Source organism: Erigeron canadensis, chromosome 3, assembly GCF_010389155.1.
Source record: "Erigeron canadensis isolate Cc75 chromosome 3, C_canadensis_v1, whole genome shotgun sequence".
Lineage (NCBI taxonomy): Eukaryota > Viridiplantae > Streptophyta > Magnoliopsida > Asterales > Asteraceae > Erigeron > Erigeron canadensis.
In genome coordinates this window covers 38,180,736-38,195,747 of record NC_057763.1, presented here as the reverse complement: position 1 = coordinate 38,195,747, position 15,012 = coordinate 38,180,736, and the positions used below count along the sequence as shown (strand labels likewise).

Sequence of the window (15,012 nt, the reverse complement as noted above, 5' to 3'; positions counted from 1 at the left end):
CCCGACCAACTTCCCAACCTCAACCTATGCCCATTACCCACAAAACCCTCCCCTTCGTCGCAGCTTCGTCATCGCACTCCCTCATCGACGGCTTACACGACCAACCCATATCCGAACCTAGTCGTTAATTGGGCTTTAAGTAAATGTGGCGCCATCGCACCTGCGTCAACCATTAACAAAAGGTTCGAATATACATTCGAGAGATAGTGTGATGTACAGCAGAAACACAAGACATATGACAGATGGTCACTGTGGTTATCTAGATGAAGATTGGCAATGATGATTAAAATGATGCTAGGGATAATATTGTCTTTTAAATTAATTTTATGCGTAGGGATCAAAAGTTTCGGTGTAAAAATCACTACCCTAGTCAAATACACCAGCCTTTGTTTTTTCTTGTTGTGTACAACCTACTGAATTCGATAATATCATAATATATATACTTGTAGATACCGTAGCTTGAACAATGTCATATCGTTAAAAACTTGTTTTTAGCTTCGAGATGCTAGGTGCATTGTGATAGCATTAACAATTATTAAGAGACATTGTTAGATATTGCTATAACTGTCTTATTTTTGTTATTAGATGTACGTACAAAATATCAGAAAATTTATGTAACTCTTTTATTACTAAACCGCTCTTGTGTTCGTCGGTTTGATGATTTGTCAACTTATATCACCTTTGATAAAACGAAAGAAAAAAAATAGGAAGTTACATACCCATAACCCATCACATTAGCTTATCGCTTATCGATTGTTGAATTAACGTGTCAGATTCTTAAAGTTTTAGGTTGATTTTTAGGCATGTAAGTTAGGTTGATTAATCATTTTACTATTCGTATACCCTGATTAAGAGGTAACCCGCTATTCAGCTATGGTATAAGCCATTTAATGCATCAGAAAATTTAATCTACACATGAGATTTTAAAAGTTGAACAAACTTAAAATACAAAATGAAATGTAAACATGAGAAACCAAGTACTTCTAATTAATACATTCATCGTATAAGATCAACTAATAATTTAAAGGTTTTAGATAAAATAAAATAAGTATTAAAATAAAACAAATAAAATAATAGGTTTATCTTCACTGAAAATCACTGTGTATCATGAAAATCATCGTGCATAACTTACTACATGAATCTTTGCGCATCAATTTACCTATGATATAAGAATCAAAATCTTGTCCTATTTGTTTTAGTTTAATACTTGTTTTATAATACCAACCCCATAATGTAAATATGAGTTAGTATGTATATTTTATTTATTTTCTATTTATTTCCCAATACAACTAACTACAAATTTTTTTATCAATCATAATTTTTTTTTAAAAAGTGTATCATATATAGAAATATTTATGAATCCAACAATTTGTCATAATCTAAACATTTATCATTTTCCGTCTTGCACTCCTTTGTGGCCGGAGGTCCCTATGGAAACAGTCTCTCTACCTTTGTGTAGAGGTAGAACTGTCTACAGCTTACCTTCCTCATACCCTGCGCAGGGATTGGATCCTGTTGTTGTTGTTGTATGAATCCAACAATTTGGTGTCTACATATAAAGACTAAAAAAAAAAAATTTTGACATCATTTAATTGGCTAGTGGTATTTCTTATTAAAGATAGTAGACAGTAGGAAATTCTTAACTATTATGTTAATTCTTTTTATAGGCCTTAAAATATACTCTCAAATTTGATTATTGTGATAATTTATAAATTTAAAAAAAAAAGTAAAGAGAAGTAAATCATATTTACCACCAACAATTTACCTTAAATTATTTATCTGTAATTCTCATCTCTCTAGCTTCCTCCTTCTCTATCTGTAATTCTCATCTCTCTAGCTTCCTCCTATGAAAATAAGGTATTTTTATTCGTATTTTCCTATATGTCTTGGTTTTGGTGTGTAGTTGATACATAAGTTTTGCCAATAATCTGTTTTATGAAGACTTGCACACTACATGTTTGATGAAATGTCTGAAAGACATCTTCACCTGGACATGCTAGCTTTGAAACTGGCTAGAGTAGAAACTTTCTTAGTGATATCTGAAGCTAAAATCCTTGGCGTTGTGATGTGACGATTTTGCAGCCTCAAAAGCTGTTTGTTCGAAACCTACAGCTGGTAACGAACTCAGAGAGAAACTTAAGGCTGTTGGATTAACCCCAACCAGACTAACCCGAGTTAAATTAAATAAAAGAAACGGGGATATACCTGATTACTAAAATAAAGCTTATGATAGGTATTTATATAATGTTTGAACTGATATGTTGGTATTTTTTTTAATAGGAGGAACTCACATGACAAGTTGTTTGTTCAAGGAAAGCATAATTCGTGTTAGAAAACTTGGACACCAATTCAACCGAAGCTGATGTAATTTTTGAGCAACTTAATCTATGTTTTTAGTTTTTAACTTTACCTTTCATTAATAATGCTGACTTTTATGTGATGCAGTTGAAAGTGCCATGAATATAGTTAGAGAAATGTTGTGGGTTGCAATGTGAAACAATAGTAACACCACCAAACCATTCATAGTGTACTTAGGTACTTAGCCTTATGGTGTCATGTCATTGGCCCATTCATGAGCTGGTAATCTCTTCTTCTCCACAAAAATTCATTTGCAGTTTAATTTTGGCTCGGCCTCTACATTATAACTATAACTATTGTTATTATGCGGCTCATATTTCAGAACTTATAAATTATATATGCTTCACCTCACAATTGGTTTGCAGCAGGCCCGCTCCACCTAGTTCTGTTTTTCCTGTGTCTAAAATTTGCACTTTATTTTATATTTTAATGATTGCTTAATTGGTTAATCCAAGTATCTCACCAGGTTTATCTATCCATTGTTGCCACACATTAAACCATTTTTTAATTAGACTCCTGTGTTCTATTTGCATATCTGATATTGTGTTAACGTACTATAAGTCGGACTAAAACTCTTTAGCTTGTTTTCCTGGCCTTAATTTCGTAACTCTAGGTGACTTGTGAAACTGTTTGGAGGCTTGCTAGGAAGTTTTTAATATCATTAGTAAATTTCAATTTGGTAATTGCGCTGTCAATTACTATTAATGAATAACCATTGCATATGTGTGACAACCATCAAACTGCAATGTAATAGCGTGGATCATGCATAAGCGGACATGAAATTAAACATTAATTGTCATATGATGATTGTTACTCAATATCTGCACTTGTCAACCAGAATTCTAGAACATTTCAACTAGACTGTCATCATTTGTGGAACATGTAAACATCTTAGGATGACCATTAAGAATATGTCAATCGAGTACTCGCACCTTATATTATAGATTTTAGATTTGATCATGAGCTACTTGGAAACCTGAAAACTATGTAAGCCTTGATTGATTATTAAAGTTGTACCCCTTGCAAGTGGCATTGTCATTCCGCTCCGCCAGAAGATACCTAGGAAAGAGAGAAACCGACCAATCTTCTGCAGTATTGCATAAAAAAAAAGGAAATTGAGAAGTTGGTCTTAAAATAGATATAGTTTGATCGAGCAAAAGATAGTGCAAGTGCTTAGAATAAATAAACTTAGTTAACCTGTATTACTCGTCTCATTCCACGTTTTTGGTATTTTTGACCGGATATTCCAATAAAGCACGTTGCATACACCTATATATAAAATGCATGAGGTATCTCATATTTCAAAAGCGGGTAATTAAAATATGTTGACTAGGGATCATATAATACTTTTCTTTTCTGGGACTACATATGTAAAAGTAGCATTGAGAAGTAGGAGTACTCATACGAACCTTTCATAGCTTTATGTAGTTCCTTCAGGCGAATCAACTCGGCTTTCACCTCAACTTCATTCTTACCTACACAATTAAAGAAAAGCATATAAAAAAAACTAAGCTGGTGATCAATGATGTGAGAATTCATCTGTGTCAGAGCCTATGAGGGAGGGCTATCCAGAATTTTGCCAAAACAACACCACAACCATTCTGACAACATACATTGTTATTAACAGGGGTGCAACACCAACAACTCCACTGCTCCCTTCCCCCACTAGTTGGATAGAATGTATGTTGCATAACAAAATGATCATAAAGTTGTGATTCATATTTGTAATATAAGATTAAGTGAAACAAACAACATAGCGATGAATGCAAATAACCAGCGTTATCACTAGCCAGTAGCCACTCTAATTTCCAAAATGGTGAACACTTGAAAGGGAGAATTAAACCTTTCACAGACTTGTGTGTTGCTCCCAGTTTGATCTCTAAGTCTCTTCTCATACCTACACAAATAAAGTCATGAGACAGATACGTACTACTCTTAACAAATGAAAGTGCAACGTAAACCTTATGTGTATGACTATGCGCAAAAGAAACCATGTCAAGCCCGTACACCACACTTCATTAATAAAAACCTTTGATTAACCTAAACTAGAGACATATAATAAGCATATATAGTGATTATATATCAATATTTATGATGAAAGTTCTAACAGACAATACAGGAACCAAGCATGGATAATTACCTTTTAGAGTTTTGTATTGGTATTTCAGGGAAATCAAGCGAGGCAACGCCTTTGCAATCTTACCTGCATAAGAAATAAATCACTAATTTAGGCATAATTAAGACACATGAAAGGAAAACAAAAAGTTGTAATGATCAATGTATCTTGAATCTCATGAAGATAACAAACTCTGGAGGTGTCATGTCAGACAGATAGGGTGGGTCAGGTAACTGACTTAAACGGTCGGTTTAAATTAAAACATGCAAACCTTTTAATACAGAATATAGTTGTAATTTATTTATTAACAAAAAATATAACTGATTGATGCATCAAACTGGACTCTGCAGACTATACTTTTTCTATGACATTTGAATAAAGCGATTTAAAAATATTACCAGTAGAGAAACATTTACATTCCCATTAATTGGGAGCCAGTTCCGATTTTGATTACTACTTCGTGTATCCCTTAATCCTTAACTATGATCGGTTGAAAAAGAAATATAACCCGGCCATGCAATCAAGATACTACGGGGCAGATATTCAATTCATAGCATACCAGTTGGTATATGATCAGTAAGAAAGAACTTGGTCATTGTTTTGCAACCATCAATAGGATGGCATGAAACTTCCGTTCTATAGACGCCAAGAATGCCTTCTTCGATGGCCTCGATGGTCATGTAGAAGCGATAAAACCTATGAAATACATGTATGTAATCGCACTCCATAACTTCATAATCATGGAGGTTGTTGTGTACATCCTTCTTTATATACTGACAATTAACATGGAGTAAAACTTTTTTTATTATTTCTAGTATATGTGAAAGTGGTGAGCGATAAATTAAAATAAGTTCAAATCAAGTGGAATTGATGATATATATATATATATACCATCTGGATGATATTGTTGAAGGAAGCAACGGCAAAGTCAGCGATAACATGAACAAAGGGATGATCAAGATTAATTGGCCTTTTTACTTCATTAAGCAGCTCGGGACTGAGATACTCAAGCATCGGAGGCTGTGCCACACATGAAAATTTTAAGGCATATATGTATTTGTGTGAGGAACTGTACTGTGGACAAACATAATTTAAATATACAAGTGAAAAACAAGAGAATATATATGTTATACATACGTGACCATCGTCGAGCTTTTTAAACTCGAGCCAGGCTTTTTGCTCAACTTGGTTCAAAGGAATATGCATGAGTTCAGGAAATCTCGTCTTCATACTAATTGGAGTTCTTCTACACCTCCTCCTGGCCATGTTGTTTTTGCTGTTGGGGAAAACATGCATACAAGTCAAAAACAACAGAAAATTTGTACGGATACAAGACTTTAAACCCCCCAGGCCCCCACGATTCACGTACGAACGACCCGTAACGGAATCGCGGTACAAAGTAGACCGTACGTGGGGAAAACGAGATCGAAGATAATAGGTGTACCTGATTTGATTGTATTAATCGAGTAAATTGCGTCCCAAGAGTGTGGTTCGGTCCTGGAGTTGATAACGCAGGAGAAGAAGAAAGAGCAACAGTTAAGAGAATTGAATAGCTAGCGGCGCAGACCTAATTTTATTTATGAATTAGATATAGTGGTTCTAGGTAAAATAAAACAATTATTAAAGTAAAACAATAGATTTTCCTTCACTAACAATCAGTGTGCATCATTAAAATCATCGTGTATCAATATATATGTGAATCTCCGTGCATCAATTTTATCATGATCTAAGGGTCAAGATCTATAGTATACTCTATTTAATTTAACGAGCATGGTATCCGCGCAATGCGGCAGCGATGACATTAGTTGCAATGTGGTGGCGTCGACGGGTGGTAATGGCAATAACTGATACAAATACGAAGATATTTGATTTTTAAGGATAGTGAACATATTTTAATAAATTATGGAATGATTGTGAAAATTAATTAATTAAGGGTAAAATGGTAATTTTGCACGTCCCAAAATTGTAAATTTTTCAACGTAGGGCTATAATTTTTATATAGTAGTATAGAAGTATAGATATGGAATGATTGTAAAAGTTAATTAATTAAGGGTAAAATGGTAATTTTGCATGTTCTAAAATTGTAAACTTTTCAACATAGGGCTATAATTTTTATATAGTAATATAGAAGTATAAAAGTATAGAAAGCAATTTGGATTTGTACGTAAACTAAAGTTGGGCAAATGTTGTTGGGCCAATAATAAATATTATTGTTGACCGACATAAATTTATTCGGAATATAGTCATGTAGAGGTGCAAGAAGCGGTTAACCGATTTCGGTTAATAATTTTAATAACCGGTTTCGGTTATTTTTTGAAACAGTAATAACCGATTACGGTTAACTTGTATTTTTAGATTTTAAAACTGGAACCTATCTAACCGATTTCGATTAATAATAACTGGTTAACCGATACCGGTCAACCTCTTCGGTTTTTTTAAACATATTCCAAAGCCTAAGCGACGAACCCATATTGCTATGTATTCCAAATAAACATTATTTTCTAAACAACAAACTTCATCATCCCAAATCTCAAAAACAACAAAAAATTGATGTTGGATCGGATGAAATAAGATATATTGAAAGCTTACGAAATCATCTGATGGTGCGATCTTTCCGGTTATATATCAGTGTATGTATATAATATGACTGAAATATATATATGTATATATAATATGTGATTAACCGGTTAACCGGTTATTATTTGAAAAATTAACCGGTTATAGGTTAACCAGTTAATAATCGGTTTTGGTTTTAAAAAGAGTAATCGGTTGGTAACCTACGGTTTCTGGTAACCTATAATCGATTTTTACTATTTCGGTTACTAACCGATTTCGGTTACCGGTTACAAATCGGTTCGGTTCGGTTAATCGGTTAATTAACATACTAATTTTGGACAAGAAAAATAAAAACGAAACGAGAAAGAAAACTTTACCAATTTTCGGCTATCAAAGAGGAATGGACTGCACGTTTGGTTTGGGTGGTAGTGAATCGCAGGCTCGCAGCTTAATAAGTTGGAATCAAAATATTTTGGGGTTTTCGACTTATCTTGTTATATGTATTGGTACTGGGCCGGGTCCTTCCAAAATGGGCTTTGTGTGTCAAATTATATACCTTTATATTACGAGTATTATTTTTCAGCTTCTATTTGAGGTCCCATGACTTCAACAATTACACCTTCGAATCCATTTCAGGATTTTGTTCATCAGCAATTCAGCATATACATGATTAGCAACTGATTTCGTGGGCGTCATGTTTCAGGTATATCTTCCGAATTTTATTTAGGTTTTCCAAAGTTTTTATTTAGTTATTATCACTTCCATGTAGACTTCTAGGCTGAACCAGCTTCCGTTCATGATATCTTAAAATGGATCAAGTGTTCAGCAGGTACAAATTTTCTGAATTTTAACTAAATGTTTACATTTTTTTCGGAGCTCCTTGTGCTAGCATTTTTTGGTACCGTTGCTATTGGTTTGCTACTTCAACGTCAGCTATTATACGCTCACTTCAAACAGGTTTAGGTATAACTTCTTTGTTAATTTTTATAATTAATGCTCATCGGTTTAATTCGAAGGATATACAGTATATGGATGAATTTGTGTCCAAAAACTTAATATATACATTAATTATTTCATGTCTTTGTCATATTGTACTTGGTAAGTTGATTGTTTGAGATGTAAACTTGAGTGGGAAGGTGCTTAAATATGGTCAAATGATAGGCAAGTCGGGTCATAATGGGTTCAAGTTGAAATGGGTAATAACCTGGTATGTTGTGGTGGCTTTGCTACCTGGTGAGTGGTGTCGATGGGGGTGGTAAGTAGTGGTTTTGGCGGATTATGACATATTAAGTAATTGACCAGGATAAACGGTCCAGTCCACCTTAAACTTTTTGTAAATCACTTATTGAAATACCGTATTACATATGGCATGAAACACATTCTCACCCATGAACCAACTTTCAATGTGTGCATCTTCAGCATTCTTTGTAGTCCTTTTTCTTCAGATAGATATCAAAAAAGGGCTAGAAATATATATCCAAACAGGGTTGGTTGGCATTACATGTTCAAACTCAATACTAAATTCTAGGTTAACTCTTTTTTCTATTTATGATTAACATAATTCAAGTGGCTGTGAAGTTTAAATACGCGGGTTCGGTCCTTCGGGGTGCCCAGATCATGTGGGGATTAGGATGGAGGCATTCTACCGGCATCATATGGCTCGTCAATGGGAATCCAATTGTGGTACCGGGGCTAGGTTTCCCCCATTACCCTTTTTTTTTTTAATTCAAGTGGCTGTTGGACGATCATGTCTAATGTTTCTACTTAATGGTATCTATTTGGTCATGTCTAATGTTTCTACTTAATGGTACCTATCTGGTCATGTCTAATCTTTCTACTAATGCAATTCATACACATAATAGCATAGTGTAATTCATGTTAACTACTCACTTAGTATATAAGGTAATGCAAGGGCTCATATATTGTCAGTTCACTCATACTCTATTGATGATGCTGTTCCTTTTGCATTTGTGAAATCAAACTATATAAGCTCTAATTTTTTTGTCTCCTTTTACATATGTGATAGAAAGATTTAAGTATAGCCTTCCAGGAGGTTTCGCTGTTCTTAGTTTAAAGGTAAATGTTAATTCCAACTGTATTTGGGTTGAACCCATGAATTTAAGTTTTAAAGATGAATATGTAATAAAAAAAATGCATAAAGTGATAAAGTGCAGTCAAAACTCAACTTCTCAAGTAGCTAGCCGTAGCTTCTTTTCCCACATCCCTCAAAAGTGGAGATGGATCTTAGTTGTGCTTTGTGTGTTACTTTGTTCAAAATTGGGTAGAAAAGAAACCCAAAAGTCTTATAAGGCCTTTAAATGAGATGAATTGGAAGAATGGCCGAATGGGGGTTTAACTAAGAGAGTCAATAAGCTGCTGCTACTTTATTAGAACAATATAATGAAGCGGATGAAGGAAAGTTGCTAATTCAAAAGGCAAATATTAATTGTTAAGGGAAGGGGACAGAAATAGTGCCTACCTATTTCCACAAGGTTATCAAATGCAAAAGACGGAGGTCCAGAATTTTGAGCATAACCAGAAATGATGCAAGTATAGTGGAGGGGGGAACAAATTAGCGAAACATATATTAAGGATTTTCTTGGAGAAGCAAAGCCCGTTGATGGTTTAAACAGGATTGATGATATATTCTGGAATCTGGAGTACTCTATCTAGTGAAGAAGTTGAAGCAATGACTAGTGAAGTAACTGCCATGTTTGATATGGATGATAACAAGGATTGATGACAAAAATAGAGGAAAATAGTGGAAACAGGATTGATGGTTACTCTTTTTAGACCTATAGTCTTGCAAGACTTAGAAATCAAACGACTAGTTTTAGTGTGACAAACTGGTTTGAGTTTCATAACAAAAAAAAGGGGAAAACTGTAACTAAAAAAACGGGGGTAAATGATCCATGACCTAAATAAGGATTTTTTATCCCGATGTAAAGCGTGGATAAAAAAAGTTATAGCTAACAGAACAAGCTAGCAACCTAGCTACTAATAGTTTACGAGACCAATAAGGCAATAACAACAGTTAAATGTCGAGGCCGGGCCAAAAATAACGTGCAAACGAACTTTTTTAGTTAAGAAGAGACGCCCTTTCCAACTAGGAGATCTACTTAATATAAAACCAAACAAACAAAGTGACACACCGGCCAGAGCATGATCTGACATAATATATATGTTTTACAGACCATATATATGTCCTACATAGGAAAGCTACATCATATAAAACCAAACAAACAAAGTAACACACAAAGCAAGATCGACATAATATAATTGTTTTACAGACCATATATATGTCCTACATAAGACAATATATAATTTAGTTTGAAACTTAAACAATGGATCCCAGCACTTCTGAAGGACAACCATCTTTCTCCACTATATATAATTTTTAGTCTAGCTTCCTATAATAGAGCGTATCGTTAATTAGTATTAGTGGAAGTCTCAGCGTATGATTTATCAATAAAGAATCATCTTTTTCCACTATAATTTTCCACAAGTATGTTTTCGAAATTCAACCGATTTGAAACTATAGTAACCAAATCTTTCTACTTTCTACTTTCTACTTTCTACGAGTACTTAATGAAGTAGAAGACCCTCCACATAATTTTCGTTTAAATAATGCTTAGGTGGCACCCCCTAACCCTTCCATCAAATCAAAATACTAATTCACATTTAATTCCTTATAATAATTGTGACGTAATCCTGCTTTGTTTTAAGATTGCATATATATAAAAGCAAAACGTCTTCAAACAAATATCCAAGTTCATAATATCAAATCCTTTATTTATCATGGTTTAGAAAGTACCCTTTCGTATATATAAATAAATAATAATAATAATGGATTTCTCTATTTTTTATTTTTTCAGTTGTAATAAAAATTTATGGTCCCCTTTGTTCCCGTGTTTTCACAAATATCATTTGCATCACAATTTGGTATATAAACTACCAAATTGAATAATGTGAGAGAGAATCGATCTCTATATATCCTCTGCCAATGCTTAAGCTAGTAACACTAAAAGATGAAGACATGTTTACCTCCTGTTTAAGAATAGATCACGGTATACCCCAGTCCTGAAAAGGATAAAAATTATGAATGAAGCAAAATGTATCATGAATAGAAAATAAGTCATCACGATCGAAAAGCATTAAAATATACGAGAGTAAGTACTCGCGCGTTGTGGCGGTGAGATGGTGGGGTGATAACTAGGTCAGAGAGTGTGATAGTCAAATGCCTACGGCCTCCGGCCTCGGATTTAAAAATTCGTCGAAAGTATATCGAATGACATCTCTAATGAAAGAGCATGGAATTTTATGAACACCCATACAATTTTTATAATTTATCGACGTATGATTTTTGAGATAAAAGATTTTGAATGAACTGGAGGAATAAATGATTTATGGAGGAGAGAAAAAAAAATAATTGGTTGAGATTTGAGAAGAGAGAAAGCGTATTATGGTTATTTTAGATAAATATAGAATATATGAGAGGGGTATTTTAGGGATGTACTTAAAATCAATATTGAAAATTTCAATTCAATGTTGAAAATCTGGAAGGAATCTGCTTTATAATATATTATAGATATCGACGTATGATTTTTGAGATAAAAGATTTTGAATGAATTGGATGAATAAATGATTTATGGAGGAGAGAGAAAAAAGATGATTGGTTGAGATTTAAGGAGAGAAAAAATATATTATGGTTATTTTAAATAAATATAGAATAAATGAGAGGGGTATTTTGGGGATGTACTTAAAATCAATATTGAAAATTTCAATTCAATGTTGAAAATCTAGAAGGAATCTATTTTATAATATAGTATAGATAGTTACCCAATCATGGATCTTCATCATCTGGTATCTCTTCTTCTTCTTCATCATCTGATGGTGGATCTGCTAGATAATCAGCAATCAACTGATCATACGAATCCTCTGGAGTATCATCTCGAAAATCATTTTTCATTCTCTCAGTGGATCTGACCATCCACCAAAAGACAATCATGTCATTTTTTTGACATCAAAACAATATATATATATATATTCAAACATACATGAAACAAAATTGAAGAACGTAAAAACCTTACATGTAATATTTTGACCATCAACGGATGAATATATATGTTAGTATAAAGGAAACTGCTAAAAAAGAAGCAAACCCTCAAATGAATTCTACTATTTTATTAATTAAACTTAGAAGATTCAATGTTCGTGGGTCCGAAGAAGAGGGGAAAAGCCAAAAGTCAATGGAACAACATACTGTAATTGATGAAAATAATAAACTAATCAAGCAAATTCACCATCCCCTTCGGGGCTACCGACTAGTCGATAAATCAACTAAGGTTTGGTCTATATTTTGTTGAAGGAATAATGTCAAGTAGTGTGAAGTGTCCATTGAGCCCACATATTGGTACTCGTATTTCTTTTTGTATGTATTCATTTTAACAAAGTTATGCCCTTGATGTGACGATGTAATCACGACGGTAGTGACAGGCAAAGGTGACACGCCCACTCACTCACCACACACTCAAATTTTGTTTGCAACCCACCGCTCACCCACCTACCTACCCACCACTTACACCACACTATCCCTTACAAGAAAAGACAAAAAACAAAAAAATCAAAAAACAAAAAGAAATGAAATGAGGAGGAGAAGCAACCACTCGTGGTAGAACCATTCAATCTCACCACACTACGTAAAAAAGGATTGGTGTTGGTGCTTCACGTGTGGTCACCACTCACCCATCACCCATACTATGCCAATCCTTTTATATTAGAAAAAACTAAAAACAAATGTTGGGATAATTAGGATAAAATACAAATGGAAAGGGCATTAGTTTTTTTTTTTTTACTTTTTGGTAGTTGTGTGAAGTTAGGACTCTCAAATTGTTATCCTTAAATTTTATATACTTTATTTTTTCTATTTTATTTCTTTCAATTTATATTGTGACATTATAAGTTATAGAAATATTGTAAAACATTAGTGGCCACCCGCTAATATGATCGGATTTGGCCATTTTTCGATTATCATAACCAAGTTATTGAGCTAAGAATTTAAAAACCCTTCTAAGATAAAATATTAGATCCACCACTGGCCACGATTGGTGGCAGTACGTGGCTAGTTATTAATGTATTATGGTTTTAATAACTTGTTAAATATTAAAAGTTGCTTTATATAGATAGTTATTTTCTCTCATTTTTTTTTACATTTTAAATTTAATTATAATATAATTTATTTAAAAATATAAATAAGTTATTTATTTTGTTAAATATGTTTGATGAAAATAAATATTTACAAACTAACTAATTTATATTTATTTACAATATAAATAACTTAACCTTTTGAAACAAAAAATGATTTCTAGTTTTTTAAATCAAAATAGTATTAACTATAAAACATATTGTTTGTTAAAAGAAAGAGTTGGTTGTAAGTGTAAGATTGTAAAAATTTGATTTAGTTTGGTTGAGTATGTATAAAAGAAAGAAAACAATATTTTTTGTTTGAATTCCGTTGTAAATGAAGATAGTAATAAGATCTACTAGCACACACATAAGAGGCTTAAGTGCTTGACGCAAACAGATAGAGAAAAAAAAAAGTAAGTGTGGTTTAACAAGCGACAAAATTAAATATAAGGATATTTGTTCGACAGTTGCAATATGTATCCACTCAAGTGAACAACCCCATTGTTACATCCGTGTGACACTTGGAAATCATGTGGAAAGACCAAATCACATGGAAATTGCGAAGCATCGCTAGACAAATACCCAATAGGTCTTTTGGTATCATCTATGTGAACCCACACAGGGAACCTGTTTACAGCAGTGTCCTCTGGTACCAATTTTAATGCAATCTGGAATGAAGTAATTCCAAAACAACATCAAACACACGTACACACTTGTATAACAAATAAATGTTCATATATATATATATATTGAGTGAAATGAATAACAAAAAAGAAAATGTATATACACCAGAGAGATGTGAAGAAGGCAAAACTGAGGCATACTAACATTTACCTCATTGTCGAGATTCACTTCAACAGCTGTATATAGCAAAATATAAGAACAAATTACGTACACATAGATACATTCATATATATATATATATGTATATCACAAAATAATGAAAATAAAATGAACAACTTACATTAGAATTTCTTGTAAGCATACATGATTTTTTGCTAACTAAACCGAGGTGGTACGAACTATCACTTCCTACTTCCAATCGTTTTTGGGGAGAAGATTGTAAAACCAGGGAGGCGGACAATTTTTTGAAAATAAATTCTGGTAAAGGTAGGTGGTGAATGTACATTTGATGTATACTTGTTGTAATTAATTGAATGGCCTCAATTAACAAGTTTACTTTATTGGAAAGTTTCCAGACTCTTTAAAGTTTTCCAGGATGCAAAAACGGAAACATCATAAAACCTTGTACGTCTACACTCTACATAGTGAATACCAACTGGTACAAGTATTGTAATTGCTCTGTAACTTATTGCTCGGTCTGTTAATGAATTTATATATGGACCATATGAAGGTCGCCAAGTGTAATTAAGGTACGTACATCTGTAAAGAGAGATATATACAGTATCAACAATTATTTTCTTAAAGACATAATGATCGAGTTAAAGTAAATTGATTCGAGCATGAGATGATCCGGGAACAGTTGTAAATGTGCATTTTCATGTAGCTTCTAAATGGTTGATGTTGAACGTTTAGTTGCAACTTTCAACTTGAGAGCCACTATTTGACAAATATTTAACGCTTTAATTATGATTTCCTCTTTACTTATTGATGTTTTCTTTGTACAAAATCATTAAATTAGACTAAAACACAGTAGGTACTATTGAACGAAATGTGTTCAGATATATTATTTGCGCGATATGACTTAACTGAATTAAAAGATTCTGTAAATATATATATATATATATATATATATATATATATATATATATATATTTGAGATAGAAAGAAACTCA

General features: G+C 33.0%; 1 protein-coding gene and 2 long non-coding RNA genes across 3 annotated transcripts; 1 reads left to right on the top strand and 2 right to left on the bottom strand.

Moving 5' to 3' along the window:
- Window positions 1–1,673: 1,673 nt before the first annotated feature.
- Window positions 1,674–2,841, top strand: LOC122590471. Its single transcript, XR_006322516.1, has 3 exons — window positions 1,674–1,857; window positions 2,281–2,364; window positions 2,446–2,841. It is a non-coding gene; the product is annotated as an uncharacterized LOC122590471 (long non-coding RNA).
- Window positions 2,842–3,135: 294 nt separating this feature from the next.
- Window positions 3,136–5,996, bottom strand: LOC122594097. Its single transcript, XM_043766570.1, has 9 exons — window positions 5,919–5,996; window positions 5,612–5,750; window positions 5,366–5,494; window positions 5,034–5,247; window positions 4,499–4,561; window positions 4,202–4,255; window positions 3,768–3,833; window positions 3,556–3,627; window positions 3,136–3,445 (listed from the first exon to the last, which is right to left on the bottom strand). Exons 2-9 carry the CDS (start codon window positions 5,738–5,740, stop codon window positions 3,342–3,344), a joined length of 831 nt encoding a protein of 276 aa, XP_043622505.1. The 5' UTR covers window positions 5,741–5,750; window positions 5,919–5,996; the 3' UTR covers window positions 3,136–3,341.
- A 4,202-nt stretch (window positions 5,997–10,198) lies between these two features.
- Window positions 10,199–12,202, bottom strand: LOC122594341. Its single transcript, XR_006322967.1, has 4 exons — window positions 12,121–12,202; window positions 11,870–12,012; window positions 11,075–11,110; window positions 10,199–10,440 (listed from the first exon to the last, which is right to left on the bottom strand). It is a non-coding gene; the product is annotated as an uncharacterized LOC122594341 (long non-coding RNA).
- Window positions 12,203–15,012: the final 2,810 nt, after the last annotated feature.